General features: G+C 38.7%; 2 protein-coding genes and 1 long non-coding RNA gene across 5 annotated transcripts in view; 1 reads left to right on the top strand and 2 right to left on the bottom strand.

Annotated features, from left to right (window-relative positions):
- Nucleotides 1-6,612, bottom strand: part of nbeal2 (neurobeachin-like 2) — a 49,112-nt gene extending 42,500 nt beyond the window's left edge. For 2 of the 3 annotated variants that reach the window (XM_042490641.2, XM_088084192.1), the window contains exon 1: nt 6,029-6,612. In XM_042490641.2, the coding sequence (XP_042346575.2) occupies nt 6,029-6,103 (75 nt within the window). In that variant the 5' untranslated portion in view covers nt 6,104-6,612. The remainder of the gene's footprint in view (nt 1-6,028) is intronic. The other variant, XM_088084195.1, reaches the window with a different exon arrangement.
- On the bottom strand, nt 591-6,021 carry LOC148188245 (uncharacterized). Its single transcript, XR_015777903.1, has 2 exons — nt 2,008-6,021; nt 591-1,932 (listed from the first exon to the last, which is right to left on the bottom strand). It is a non-coding gene; the product is annotated as an uncharacterized LOC148188245 (long non-coding RNA).
- A 1,724-nt stretch (nt 6,613-8,336) lies between the features above and the next one.
- ccdc12 (coiled-coil domain containing 12) lies at nt 8,337-15,508 on the top strand. Its single transcript, XM_042490420.2, has 7 exons — nt 8,337-8,471; nt 10,736-10,809; nt 13,318-13,397; nt 14,227-14,288; nt 14,374-14,408; nt 14,515-14,591; nt 15,163-15,508. The coding sequence occupies exons 1-7, from the start codon at nt 8,352-8,354 to the stop codon at nt 15,240-15,242; spliced, it is 528 nt and encodes a 175-aa protein (XP_042346354.1). The 5' UTR covers nt 8,337-8,351; the 3' UTR covers nt 15,243-15,508.
- The last annotated feature ends 224 nt before the right edge of the window (nt 15,509-15,732 follow it).

Below are 15,732 nucleotides of genomic sequence, written 5' to 3'. Positions count from 1 at the left end.
ACAACTAAACAATAAATAGAGAACTGACTATTTTATAGGTCGTTCGTAGGTTGTAGGGAGGTGATGTTAAAGTTACCGATGTCTGTCAGTAGCTATTTTCAATACTACATTCCTGCAGTAGCGAAGGCTGCACTTTCAGGACTGCAGTTCTAGGAACGCAGTTTTTTGCCACAGCGCCACCCACCAACTTGAATTATTACAAAGGTGAGAACAAGACAGCAATGCATCCAAATACATTTTGTTCATAGTTTTGAAGGCTTATTCCACCAAAATAATACTTTGTGACTCATTATGTATAACTGTAAAGGTTGATTCCACCCAAATAATACTTTGATTCATTAAAAAAAAGTTTTCAAAGTTGGTTTCACCCAAATACTACTTTCTTCCAGACACTTATGGTTTTAAAGACTTATTCCATCCGAATACTACTTTGCCTTGCAATCTACCTTGATTGCCAAGACTTGGACTGCCAACCGAGACTTCTGTTATGATTTGGTGTGACATAGGCCCAAACAAAATTGACTTGACTAGATCTTAACCAGATATTTCAAAAGTTAGAAAAAGACAAGACACAAGGTTGACTCCAGGGGCATATTAAGGATATTTATTGCAAACATATCAAAAACAATAAGCAAAATTAAGCAATTATAGAAACATTTAACAATACTGAGGAACAAACAGATTCAAGAAAACAACAGAAGTTATAAGTCTAGTAAATGATCTCCAATCCTCCAATCTCAAGTCCATTGGGCCTCAACGACTCCTGAGAGAGAGAAAGAGAGATTAAGGATTAAGCTTAGTTTGTGTCTCTGAAATCACTTCATATGGGCTATACATTAACGTGGCAGAATTAATCATGTAATTATATTTAGAGTAGGTCTGCAGAATAAGTTACAGTGCTGTATTTAATACCTGTGAAAAAAAAGCCAAATGTCTCATCAAAAATTATATATTAACTATGTCAAAATGCCTCGACACTACCTGGGAACATGTATTGTGGGGTAAAGAGGCAGCTGGCGCAGTTGAAGATTGTTTAAATTACATAAAAATGGTAAACCAAAGAGCATTAAACAAGCGACTACAGGCTACCTCAGTTAACAGACACGGATCATATCAACATGCTTTTATCATTCTTTGAAGTTGGCTAGAATTAATTACAGTAGTCCTTAAGTCAACAATTAAAATAAGACACCTAGTTGGGCTTGCCAAATTACACTATGATTTCACAACACACACGTTAAAGAAATTATTGGGCTAAAATCACAATTAGACCTCAACATGTTAAAATTCCTTTAAAATAATGTGTAAAAGAATTGTTGCAATAACATAGTAGCTAATTAATCATAAAGAATCAGCTGTGTTCATAATAATGGTAATTAAGTATAAAACACTTTAACACTTTTAATTCCTTTTATATGATATTATAATTTTAAAATATTTTTTCACATTATTTTAAAGGAATTTTAAAGTGAAAGACGAGGACAATTGTCAGTAGCCAGTATACACAGGTGGTGTTAATTATGAGTGACCACAGCCAGCTGTATAATTAACCCCACCTGTTGATAGTGAAACTGACACAATATGGCTACAGGCCTAATGAGAGTCTTCCCCGAAATGTCCATGTAGCGATATTAAACAGTTAGCTAAAGCAACAGGCTAACGCTGTTGCAGCAAACGGTCGTTAGCTTATTATACTGAGCTAACGTTAGGCAAACGTATTGCACACTTCGTCAAGTCGACGTTAACTTTCCTGTCTAGTTTAATACAACGGACTTGTTTATAACGTCATACAAATAAAACTTAATTCACTGCCAGTACTCACTTATTTGATGTCCATCTTCTTCTTTAATGACAAAATGCAATCGTTGGTTGTCCAATTCGGTGGGTGGCGCTGTGGCTAAAAACCGCGGTCCTCGAGCGATACACTTCAATCTTATTAATTTACCACAATGTCAGTTAATAACATATACCCCAAAACATATGAAAAAATATAAAACCACAGCATACCTTGCTCTCACTTCATCCTGGCGCTTATTTAAGCAACATTTAGAAATTTCTGAAGAGACATTTCGGTGTTTTCCTCCATTTCCTCAGACGTTCGTGCAACCTGTTTCCACCCAACAGGAAATGGGACTTTCAAATTAAGAGGTAACAGGGAGTAAATTCAACTTTAGTTTAATCTTATTTACCTTTTTAAGGGTCATTTACAAACTAGTTTTATTTATGGTATTGTAGCATGAGGCACAGTTTTATATTGTACACACTTTTTATATTTTACACACTTAACATACTCAGCACATTATCCATATTGTAATTTAAATATTCATATATTAGTGCTGGTACTGTATTTCTTTACATTTATATCTTTACACACTTTCTGAGCAAATCATGCATGCTTTATTTTTTAATATTTAAATATTTACATATTGTACTAATTGATTACTATTACTGTATTTTTATTTTTTCACATACTTGTGCTTGTACATATTTTTGACTTGCTATACTTCTCTATGCTGGCATCAGAGCAACTGTAACAAACCACAATTTCCCCCTGGGGATCGATACATTTATTCTGATGTCTGACTAAGGGAAAATTCTAGAGTACCTCCAAAAACAATACCTCCTGGTTTTCATCAGACACGATCTGACAAGTCAAGTTACCCCTCTGTGATTAGATCGCACTCTTCCGTGTATGTCCATACCTGTCAGGCATGGTCTGAAAAGCATTGTCAGATCAGAGATACAGAGCTCTGAATTTGTGCCAGTGAGCTGGTTTTAAAATCCAGCAGATGAAAGAGGCATGTTCTGCTCTTTGTATGAGAGTCTTGATGTGCACCAAGCATCGTTTTGCCTAATATGCTGTCAACACACTAAAAACTGTACAAACCTGATAACAGAGAGGCATTTGGTGATGCAACATTGTGTGTTTACAATGCCAATACAGATGTTTATAGATGGATGTGATGACGTAAGTGTTTGTCTCTGGTGATATAATGTATCCATGCACTGCTGTCTCCACTATAGCAAATAATCAATTATGTTTCCTGTTATTCTGGTCATTTATAAAGAAAATGTCTCATTTTGGGCCAACTTTAGTACAAGACACTTCTATATCACAATAGCTTTTCAGTCCTGAACTTCAGCTGATCGGAAAATCTCACAAAGGGTGTGTTATGTGATTTCTTGCACAATCGAAGGAAGCTTAGCTCCTTTATCACCGACAAGCCTCAGCACGTTTTGCTTTTTTATTGCAAATACAGAGCGATAGCTGAGATACTGCATGTACTGAAACATTTTGAATCAACTGCTGGGCTTCATCGCAGCTTTTTTATATACAGTGAAGTTTCACAATCTAATATGAGTTTGCTGAATACTTGAGCAAACATGCACTGATGCTGTTGGGATTTCGCTCAGAAACAGAGGCTGATAAATGCAGAAAAACCTTGAAAAACATCTGATTCAAATGTATGAATATGTCTGGGAAAAAACCTTTCATCAACAGAGACACGCAAGCTGAAATATTTACAGACTTTAAGTCAGATCGGGTGTAAAGACAGCTGCCTGGGTGTGTTTGTTGTGACTCAGAGTGTCACTATATTGCCACTATAAGTAAAAGCTTGTTTGCAGCACCAACAAAAAGCCTCTTAAACAGAGCTTACATGTCTTGTCCTGTTTCATTTTCAGTAGTCAAAACTTTCCTTGATGTGTGGTTAATCGTAAAACAAGGCCTGCTGTGAGTCGCAGATGGGATGTGTCAAGTTAAAAAAAGATATGGTCTGTGTCAACTTGACTGAACAGGCGGACAACAAAAACATCAAGTTGATTTCTATAGGAGAGGCAGGTGATTGTTCTCTGAAGTGGTTCTGCTGCCTTTCCGCAGCCTATTGTGTCCCTGTGAGTCACATAAGGTGGTGGCGTTAAATACTGGCCTCAATTAAATCCTTCATCACGGCTTGTCAATAAGGGCAGGCCTTTTGCACACATGCAAAACTTACAAGACAGCTCTGATAGCTGTGTGTCATTCTCTGGTGGTAAAAAAGAGAGAGGTCTATAATAAATGTTCCTTTAGCCTTGAGGATAACTGATGAGAAGTAGCTGAGAGCCAAAAGGCATCTGAATAAAGGAGTGGTCTTGCACACAGAGATGCTAGACAGCTGTCACAGTCAGATTCAATGGCAACACACACACACACACACACACACAGAGAGAGAGAGAGACACACACACATGCACACACACCAGTGACTCGAGCAATGGATTATTTGTGGCAGTGCCCACAACTTGCTGGCATAACCAGGAAAGTTGCACATGCAGCAGAAGGCCAGAGGAAAAGTAACAGGACGGATTAGAAACACATTTCCTCTCGGATTTGCCTACTCTAGTGACCACAATCACTACTTTGATAGTAAATGCTGCAGGAGGTGTGTGACTGATGGACTTGAAGTATTTTATTTTTTGCAGTTATTCCAGTCTCGACTTCTGTCCTGTTTTGAGCATGTGCCTAACTTCCTAGGTTTGGATTAGTCCCTTTATTAAAGTGACATTCAATCGAGATATGTAATACAAAAATGTCCTTGTCTATGATATGCCTTTATCCCTTTCAAGAAACCTGCCCTTTAGATCCACAGTGATAATGAGAGAGCAGTCTTTGTGCCCCACAGTGAACATACAGTGCATGCAAACTCTCTGTCCTCGGGCATGGAAGCAGATTGCAAACACATTAAATAGTAATATGTAATTTATTCACAACCAAACTGTCTTTTCTGCTTCAAGAGGAGACATGACATGAAAGCCTGTGCAACATCCTCGCACTATTAATTTGTTTTCATTGGTATTGCAGAGATGTTGTGCCTTAAGGAATGAGCTGCAGTCACACCCACAGGGGGGAACATCTGAGACTAAAATACCACACTAAACAATTTGACACACAATTTGAGATGTTACCAAATTAGCTTTCACACCAATACTGTTCCTTATATAATATTTGAACAATAGAGTGGACGGCAATGTGTCAATATTATATCGATATCATGATATGAGACTAGATATTGTCTGAGGTTTTGAAAATTGTAATATTGTGTTGTCTTTTTTTGGTTTTAAAGGCTGCATCACAGTAAAGGAATTTTATAAACTTATCAGACTGTTGATTCTGTTCTATTATCTGACTTTACCCACTTAGCAGTGTTGCAGTGGTATGCTGGTTTTATGATTTAGCATGATATTAAAGTTGACGATTTTAATACTGTGTACATTGCAGGCATACAATATTGAAAAGAAAATGTGACTGGGTGGATAATCGCCCCTTTATTTTAGTTATTTTCAAAAGGGAGACTTATGAAACAGCAATATTTTCTGAAATGGTAAAATCTCATTGTGTAAAAATATTTAAGAAAGCACCAATGGCCAACCTTACCTACAATATTATCATGATTTTTTATTTTCTTCATATCACTCTGCCCTAAGGCATTGTGCTGCTGGCACCGAGTTTAAAATCATATGTTTCTGATGATCAGTGGGAGTATTTTGCTTAAAAATGAAACAGGCAAATAAAAATAACAATCCCTTTTATGGTTTAAATATTTAACAGAGGAAGAGAGACACGGAGGAACAGGAACAGGAAGTAGCCTCGGTGACACCTGCATCGCAGGTACAAGATCAAATACACTTCATAAGTGGGTTAAATATCATCATCACTAACTGCTATCAATAACCCAATTCCCTCAGTGTTACAGTTATATGGTAAAACATGATTTACTACTTCTACTACTACTAGTATGCACAGGGCAGCCTGCGCCACTTGGTAAATAAGCAGCTGCTGAACAAACAGGCAAAAATAAACGACTTCCTCATGTAACCGTTTCACAGCAAACGACAGAGATACACAGCGTGACTTCGGTACAGATCTTACACACACACACACACACACACACACACACACACTATGATCGTGTGTTTATCGGGCTTTAAACTTCAGGCAGAGGACCTGCTGCAACAGGTGTCACCGTCAGGTCTTCCGCACTTGCACTCACCTTTGTGTAATATAACATCCACAGCTCGTACAGCCTTTCCTTCGATGCCATCCCGCCGCCTTTGTGGTTGCTCATATCTCCCTTTTTTTAATAAATCATCAAAGTGGTGAGCATGGTCAAAGCCAGGGCTGTTTGAAGTTGTTTCCTAAAGGCAGGAATACGCGGCACGCTCCTGTGAACCATTCCTGCAAATCCACCGGGCACAATAATCCACGCAAAAGTGCTCTCCGTGTCGACGCGCAAAGTTACCAGAGCGGCATTGCATTAGAAGATGACGGTGAGAGTGTCGCTGTCGAAATTACAAAACCAGGGGCAAAAATGCGTGGAAATGCATGTCAGGAGGAACACCCATGTCCGCATTTAGAGCGAGCTTGTTGCTGTATGATTCCTATTGGGGAGAGTTCCCACGGAAGCGACAGATGCCACCCGATCAAGACCGAGAAATGACTGTGCTGCTGTCCATGTGGACTCAGCCAGCAGAGGTGGACGCTCCTGTGTTAATGTGTGCTGAGCAGCAGCACATTACCAGCAACTAGTGTCTGACTATTAACAAGGCAAGACATACAGTGAAGAGTTGACTGTAGATCATATGCTCACAGGTAGGCTGGTATTCTTAAAGACACACACACATAAACACACAGCCGAGCCCCCTCCAGGGCTGCTCTAACTAACTGACAAAGGAAAGCTGAAGTATGGCAACGTGCATTAACACAACAAAGGCCTATTTATATAGGCCAATCATCAAAAAAGACAGAAAGAAAAAATAAAATATTTATATTGATATTGAAATAAAATTGTGCAGCATTTGGGCAGGTTATGTGGATTATATGACCACACATGTGCTAACAACCATAGGTTTCTCAATAAAATGACTTTGTTTTGCAAATTCTATAGACTGAAGGTGAAGCTGGGACTTTGCACAGCAAGCAATATTCAGTAGTGATAACATAAAGGGACATACAAACACACACACACACACACACACACACCTGAACTTAAGACTCTAACAACAAGGCTCCTCATGATAGTTCCTGGTGCATAGTGAGCTGTAATAAACAGTAATTGCACTTAATTTTACCAGCTTCCTGATAAGGACTATTAATCAAAAGTCCTGTAAACACTGAGGGACCTACATTAATAGCCTGCAACTGGTCCAAAGTCTACTCAAAGTAAAATACAGGGATATATTCAACTGTAACTCCAGTAAAAGTCTGGAATTACATGCAGTGGAAATAATTGACAAAATAATTGTGCTTGTTTTCAGAACTCCTTTCATCCCCCCTTTAAAAGGGGTTTGCCTTTGTTTTATTTTTTGAAAATGCATCAACTTTAAAACAATTTAAAAAAAAAAAAAAGTATTGATGTTTAAAATGGTCCTGGTGATGTCAACATTGGTCTGGCAATAGAAAAAACCTATTGTGATATGATGAAGCACAAAAAGCCAAAAAAAAAAAAAAAAAAAAAGAGTTCTTGCAAGAGGAATCATACTTATGGGACCAACTATGTTGCTGTTGGGTGATTTCTCTCTAACATAAAGCATCATATTTTAAGAGTTATTTGTATGTCTTTTTAAAATATTTTAAGCATGTTTTGTGTGTAAAACACCTTGTAAGTGTCTGTTGCTTAAAATCGTAAACTAATAACACAGTGAAAATGCATTTTTTTCTCTAGACAAGTGGTGTACCTGCTGTACCAAGTGGATAGTTTACAGTGTAGACAACTTTTTTCCTATCTGCTACAGTAGACTACACAGGTATCAGAAGTTTATTATTCTTGAAGGACCACTATTACAAATGGATAATTTATTGATTGATCAGTGTTATGATATTTTAACCTTGTTAGCACCTTTAACATAACCTGGTCTGTGTTGTCATACACTTGTTGATCAGTAGGTTGGGCACAGTGAAGCTCGAGGCAGCTGTATTACCATGGAGATGGCCTACATTCCTAACCATGAAATGACAGTGTGACCATCAACAGGCAGGACAGTGTGCCAGTGTCCTATGTATATTTCCCTTAATGTATAGGACTGCTAATAGTTCATAAGAACTAGCATTTAAGGTACTGGAAGTTAAATCAATTAAAGTAGGCCTATTCTCCATGTGCCAATAGCCTACATTTAACACCCCAACATAATTCGGTTTGTGTTTAAAATGTTTAAAATGGCTCATTATCCTTACTTTAATTATACATGCTTTAAATCTAATAAACCCCACACGTTATTTTCGAAAATGTAGTCAACAAAACACAACAATAGCACATGACCACTGCAATCGATGTGCTCGGCGATCGTTGTTCCTTAGTCTGTCTGGACCGTCAATGGATGTCAGAGAGCATTGAGCGGCGTGTAGATGTAAACATGGAGCGAAATGTTGGTTCACTGCAGGAGCAGGCCCTGAAGAGAAAAGAAAGGCTAAAAGCACTAAGAGATAAACAGCTTCATGTAAGTATCCCATTTAGTGTTGTCTGTTTTCTGATAAATGTAACAAAGCCGGTAGAAAGCGCTTCAGTTTGTTAGTGAAGTAACATTAGCCGAGTTAACTTGTAGCTAACGTTAGCATATTCATGTGGTTAGCAAAGCAGTTTGATCGTGGGTTTGTTTCGTTAATTTAGATATTAAATTCAGACTTAGGTAAATTCGATAATATTTTTTCCCCTGTGTGTTTTCTAGATATAATCTATCGGATTTTCCCGTGCAGCTATTTTTCGTACCTAACTTGTTTGTATATTTTTTCTCAGCGGCAGCCCTGTTAATAAATACAGCTGATGCGTCAGTTCTACTTTTAATTAACAGGCAAGTTAATAAAATGTCCCTCTGTTTTGTACAGTCGGAAGTTTAGTCATTTTTTACCTTAGTATAACGTTACATGTCAGTTATAGTAAAGTAACACGATTAGTTAGCTTATACATCCTTTGTGAAACACTATAATCAAACAGAAGTCACATGTTCAGACTTGCATCTCAACAAGACACCTGATTTGATGTATATCCACAAATCCGATCTTGTGATTGAAGACTGACTGGTAAAAGTAGAACTGAAGCATTACCTGTATTTATTAACAGAGCTGCCGCTGGTACAGGGTTGGATATTAACTTTTTCGGTCCACCTACCACCTTGGCTAGAGGGTTCAAAAATATCTTGGAGCCACTTGCATATTTTGCCAGCATTTGACTGGTGGCTGGTGCTTATGTCCAACCCTGCACTGCTCATAAAGGTCTTGGAATATAATGCAACGCAGAGAGACATTTTTTAAATGTGGAAATTGGGAAATTAATAAAAAATAATCAGAGAAAGTTGATAGGCAGTGTCTAAACTTCTTTCACAAACATATTGTGTAAAATTGTCAACCTTTCAACCATCTACAATATTTTTAAAGCTGAATAAATAGTTTCACTTATTAGAGTAAATCATGGAAGAGATGATAAGTTTTGCACCAGTGCCACAGTGTGAATGAATCAAGTCTGATTCTATCTGTTTGTGTCCTGAGAGAAAAATAATCATCATCACTGCGGTCAACATTTCTCACAACCATTTACTTTTAACAAATCACTGAATTACTGACGGAGGAGGATTGTTGAAACAATGAAGCTTAATTCAACCAACAATCAACACAAAAGAAAGAGCCTCTCATTCCACACAGTCGTAAACTGGACACTGTATGCAGTAGGTTTGTAGGAAAATATCCATACACCTGAGTATCCTTATGTCATGTTTTGAGGTAGAGTATTGATTCTTTTGCACACTGTATTAATTTTTAAATACAAGTTGACATGCAACGATTTGCACCAGTGGGTCATTTTGTATCGTAATGAGAGGCAGAATCTTAAAGGGGGAACCGCTAGTTCCTAAAATTAAAATTTTAAAAATCCCAATATATCATCTCTCTTACAGTATCGCAGTATATTACAATATATTGAATTATAACGTCTATATCGTGATAAGTTTCATATCACCAGATTTTACGAGTACACAGCCCTGGTGTGCAATTATGAAGAGACTCAAGGTGGAAGGTTGAGGAGCCTCCGTCAATAGGCAGAAGAGAAAACAATGGAAACTACCACGCACTGATCAGTAACATTTAAAGTGTGTTTTAATCTTATCAGATGACGTTGTATGCTGGGCTAATATTACCCGTGATTACTGTATAATCAAACTTTCAGATTAACACACACCTTTGCTCTTGACCTATTTATTATACAGGACTGAGAGCAGAGTTTCAGTGATTCCTCAGTAGACTTGCTGTCTGTGTCGAACCATTTAGACATTACAAAGTTATGCTGCTCTGCTATGACAATCTTCCAGTTCTGGAAATGAAACAGGAAACCCTGTTCAATGTGCAGGCCACTGTTTTGGCAGTTAAACGAGAATGTGTTTCACTCAGTTTATGTTTAGAAGAGGCATATTAGCTTGACTAGCAGTGTTGGAGAAATGGCTGTGGACATTCCTGAAGCTGGTGGTTGTTTTCCTTTTGTACTGCACTTCAAGAATGAGTCAGTCCCCTGAATTGTTCTAGCAGGTGGACAGGAAGCCTCCTCAGGAAAATGGAAGATGGGAGTGGTTAGAAATCCTTTGTTATCACTTTTCACTTGTTTTTTTTTTTTTTTTTTGTATTTTTGTATTTCTGCTTGCCTATTTCATCATTTGTTTCCCCATTTATGTGTGGTTAGTTTAGTCATTTTAATGATGGCCTAATGATATTTTAACAGGGGCGTGAGCAGGAAGACGGGGAGCCAGAGAACAAAAAAGCTTCACTAGAGGAGACTACTGAAGGAAAGCACAGGTTGGTTCATTACACAGCGCACAAAAATGGCTGCTATTTGCTTGTTTTTGTTTTTAACTCATAGTTTCTGAAAAACATCATGATTTCTTCACATTAAAAATACTAATGCTTGCCCCTCTAGCTGTTTTTATTTAAGCTACGCAAACGGAACTAAAACTGATAAAGAAGTACACATCAGAGCATTTATCTGCCCTTTATCTGAACACCATCTTGTTGTAACACAGTGCATGTCTCAGTGCAGGTCATGAGATGCAGTGTTTACACTGGGCTGGATCACAGCCTCGTGCTATTAGCTGCTCAAATATCCTGCAGCTTACTTAACTTTGTGTGTTCGTGGTAGGAAGGAGCAGCCATCTTTCCTGTCCTACAGGACCTTTTTTCCATTGTTTATATTTAATGACTGTAGTGAGGGAGTGTCGCTGTATTTCCTCCGGTCCAACAGGACAGATCTCTCTCACAAGGATGAAAATAGCTGCAGAGTTGAAATGCTTAACTTGGACATTTGTCAGTGGGGAGAAAAGTTCAGTATTGAATGTACTCTGGGCTTTTTTTTAATCTGTGCTTTGCTCAGTCAAGACACATATTTGTAGCAGGGTGTGAGTGTAATGCATCTTCTAATTGGTATTAAAATTTCATGGGAGATCAAGTTGCCAAACCCAGGCATGACAGAACACAACTATCAACATGTTTGTTCTAAAGTTATTGCCTCTCAAATGAATGATGCCAAAGAAAACAGCAGAACGTGGCCACAGAGTTTTTTGAGCTCCCTGTGTGTTAACATACATTCCTCCAAGCCTGTTTCAAAAAGGCACCAACTTCACCATGCAGCTTTTCTTGTTACAGGGCTGCTGTTTGCCTCTAAGATAGAAGGTGATTCAATCATACGTTCTTGCAAATAGGGAAATAGATTCAAGGATGTTCAAAAGCCTCTAAAATGTTGATATGACTAATTACTTACCAATCTCTGTGGCTTGTGTGCGGATGAAAAGGCTGATTGTTGTCTGGAGTTATTTTTGCTCTGGTGAATGGAGCAGGTAGCTTGATATTTGTGTAAATACAATGTGAACACCGCTGCACCTCGTCCTCAGCCAAAGTTCACTCTAAACACTGAGAGAGCCACACTCAGCTCTGTGCTCTGAATTTATCACTGGCTCTCTTTGATGCCACAGTGTGCTTGAAGTGGAAATGTGTAAACACACTTTAGAGGCTCGGACGCATCAAACTAAGAGACGGTTAAAAAAAAAGGAGGATGTCAAACTATGAAGTCAGAAAATGTACACAATTAATCTACAGTGTGTCCTGTTGTTTTTGTCCTGCTCTTGCTGGAACATTTTTCAGTCTCTGTCTTCCCATCTGTACTATCAATATTGTATAAAAGATGGAATAATGGCAAGCATGTAGTAGTTTTGCTCTTCATAGCAAGCAACTTAGGGAATGAAAAAGAAGCCAAGACAGAAATGCCTAAAACTGCAGTTGCTCAAGTGGCCACTTGAGTTTGCTACAAAGTAAATGCCCATACACACCCGTGTTAAAAAGCCCAACATAACAGGAGAAATAAACAATATCCTGCATTTAGTCTTGGACAGATGACTTCTGGAAACTCCAAGCTAAAAAAAACTGGTGTGCTTTGCTGTCAGGGCATCTGGACCTTGTAATCTCTAAATCATTTTTTAGGACTTTCTCAACAACCTTTGATGTAGTTTTCCTCTGTTTAGCATTCATGTTATGATTCATGTCATATTTATAATACTCAGGAGACTTTGATCATGTCAAATAAATGCAAGAAAATGTTAAAAGAAACACAAAACACATTATATAATTTCTTCATAATGACTTTAATATGAGCGGCAGGAGAATTCAGTTTAAGGATGAGATGAGATAGAACGACAAATTCCTCTTCAGAAGAGACTGAGGAGACACAAAGAGAGATGTGTGAACTAAGAGTGGCCCTCAGTCAGCCAAAGGCAGAACATGACTAGCATTCCTGCCCATACCCATACAAGGCATCGGTCTGTCTGCTGGCAGCAGGGGTGTGATGAATGTATCAGGGTGTACCCTCTCGAGTCTCATCACAAATCCTTGTTAAGCTTACAGCAGCTGATAACTTTCCTGGTCAGACAATAGTTTACCTCTGCCTCCGGACTTTCTGTGTAATCTGCAGAGATGTCAGCTAAGCTTGCCAAGAATTCCTATGTGCAGGGATGTGATGAAAGACTGCGTAATTCAACATCAAGGAAAGCATTCCTCAGCTGTTTGCTGCTCTCTGCAAGTCTGTGCCCAGGAGCAGGTGGAACATGGTAATCAGACGTGTTCATAGGAATAAAGAGGGACATTATACCCGACCTCCTCTAGACATTAGATGTGCAGCTGTGTAGGGTTTGCAGATGGTCTTTTATGCTCTGGCGGAATATATTTGGCTACACTGCCACCTCCTGGTGGGTCCTCATAGTGTGGGATAAAGAGTGACAACATTGCTGACTGGTAATGCATCATGATTTCTGTCCTCAGAGAGCTGAAGCTGAGGAATTACACTCCAGAGGATGAAGAGCTAAAGGAGAGGCAGGTGCCCAAAGCCAAACCTGCATCAGGTGACAACTCTGAAACAAGCTATAAAAAACAGTGGGCCTCATGCAGCAGTATTTTATCAGATTTCTTCCATACTTTCCCCTACTTTTCTGTCAAGTTAGCTCCAAATGCCCAAATGTTCATAACCCTCTAAATCTGCTCTTACCCAGGTGTGCTGAATGATGAATCCAGCTTGATAGACAGTAGCCTATTTGCATAGTTAACGACCCCTAAAACAATACAAGGGCAGGTGTGCAAACACTCTGGTACATGCCACATAATTGGAGAGGTGCCACCAGAAAGGCTGTAAAGAAAAGAACTTAAGCAGAAGCAGAAGAGTGTTTAGTACTGGTGTTACAGGAAAATCAAAAACCTAGCAGTGACAAAACATTTGTAATACTGTGTTAAGTAAAAGTGTGTAAGTAGAATCAGGAAAATGTATTTTAGTATTAAAAGTAAAAGTACTTAATGCCGAAAAATTAAATGTAATAAATCAAACTAATTTTTAAAAAAGCAGCAGGTCCTTGTATTAGAGAAGCTGGAACCATAAAATATTTTAACAAGAAAAATGACTTAAACAATTACCAAAATATTTCTGTCTATTGCTCAACCAACTGTTGAGCTGCACTTGTATATTTTCATATGGTTATGTGCAAAATCTTTTAAAATAACTTGTAATTATTAACAACACTGATTATTTTGATGTTGTCTTGCTGTTGAGTGCTGGTAATATCCTACTGTGTTTATATTGTATCCAGGAAGGTCATGTCACATGCTTCTTGAGTCACACAGACTCCTGCTGCTATTATCACATGTGATTTATGACTGATGTTAAATATTCTGTGTTTGCAGTGGAGGATAAAGTAAAAGACCAGTTAGAGGCAGCAAATCCAGAGCCCATCATTGAAGAAGTGGTGAGTACTCCTCTCTGTCTAAATGTGATTTTTGTTTGTTGTAGAGTTGTTGTAGTTGCCATATTCAGCTGTTTTCATTCCTCAGGATTTGGCCAACCTCGCCCCAAGAAAACCAGATTGGTAAGACTTTTTTGAAAATAATTTCCCAACCTGTATGGCGCATAAAATCTTCATTTAAGATCATTTGTTGATGTCATTGTCTGTTTTGTTGTGATTCTGGATACAGGGATCTAAAGCGGGATGTGGCAAAGAAACTGGAGAAGTTGGAGAGGAGAACACAGAGAGCCATCGCCGAGCTCATCCGTTAGTATTTCCCGTTTCACATCTTGTGTTTTATCGCTGAATCGTCCTGACACCACAGTGACAAGCATGTCGGAGCTAGGTGAGAATTATCAGGCTAATTGCTTTGTGGTTTCCAGACTCCGCAGAGGATTGGAGCCATCTGATAACATCAATGGTGCGATTCCTCCACTGATGTGTGATCCACATTCTAAAAATAGGCATGAGCTCTGGTGAAGAACACAAAACAGGTTCAAATGTGAAGGTTTTCCCCTTGTTCTCACGTGTCAAATCGAAAGTACAGATTTTAACAAGCAGTAAACTGTTTGATATGTTAGTTTGTAATGGCATGTAAACATAAAGACACAAGTCACACCATTTCAGACAGCATCATAACTACATTTTGATGTCAATGAAAATATGGCTGTGGACTGTATTAGCTATTACTGTATTTTTCTCTGTGTTGCAAGTTACTCTGCAGCCTGCCTGCGGAGTGTACTGTATGTTGATGGGACAACAGACATGCTTTGTTACATAGTGTCAGCGGTGCACTCAACCTGAAAAAGACCTTGACCGTGAATGTTTGTGTGTCCAGGGGATCGTCTCAGAGGCAGTGAGGACGAGTTGGCTGGAGCGGTGGGAGCGGTAGGAGTGGAGCAGGGGGACTCTGACTGAATCTGAGATGTGACAGATTAAGAAAAGAAACCTGGAGAGGGACGGCCTCTGCTCATACTGGGACTGTATTGTCACATCTGTGTTGTGCTCAAAGAGGCGGCTACTTTCATCACTGCAGGGAGTCAAGTTTTCTGTCAGGTCTTCATATTTCCATTGTGAGTCCTATTTTGCGTCATCTTTTTATTACGCATGAATATGTAGTAGTTTATGCAATATTTTGTTGTAATTGTTTATATTTTCAAGTAAAATAATGTGAATTTTTCAAATGCCTAATCATTATTTTCAAATATTTAGCCTTTATGTGAGAGAAGGAGTGGGGCAATATGGATAAAATCCCCTGACAGGGCTTACACTGATCAGCCAAAACGTTAAAACAACTAACAGGTGAAGTGAATAATATAATCACCTCGTTAAAACGCATTGTTCTGCTGGTGGCCCTCCATGATGCCTCCTCCCCTCCAGCAGGAAGAGTGTGGCAATGTGCCATGCC

This window comes from Plectropomus leopardus, chromosome 11 (assembly GCF_026936395.1).
Source record: "Plectropomus leopardus strain MGB_pleo_1.0 chromosome 11, ASM2693639v1, whole genome shotgun sequence".
NCBI classification, from domain to species: domain Eukaryota; kingdom Metazoa; phylum Chordata; class Actinopteri; order Perciformes; family Serranidae; genus Plectropomus; species Plectropomus leopardus.
Note: the sequence above shows the minus strand (reverse complement) of the source record. Positions and strands in the feature narration are given on the sequence as shown.

Excerpts from the sequence above, each read along its gene's own strand:
- ccdc12 (XM_042490420.2), top strand. The coding sequence starts at position 8,352 with ATGTCAGAGAGCATTGAGCGGCGTGTAGATGTAAACATGGAGCGAAAT. Across the intron at positions 8,472-10,735 it reads TAAGAGATAAACAGCTTCAT|GGGCGTGAGCAGGAAGACGG; the intron begins GTAAGTATCCCA and ends ATATTTTAACAG. Across the intron at positions 14,409-14,514 it reads GCCCCAAGAAAACCAGATTG|GGATCTAAAGCGGGATGTGG; the intron begins GTAAGACTTTTT and ends TTCTGGATACAG.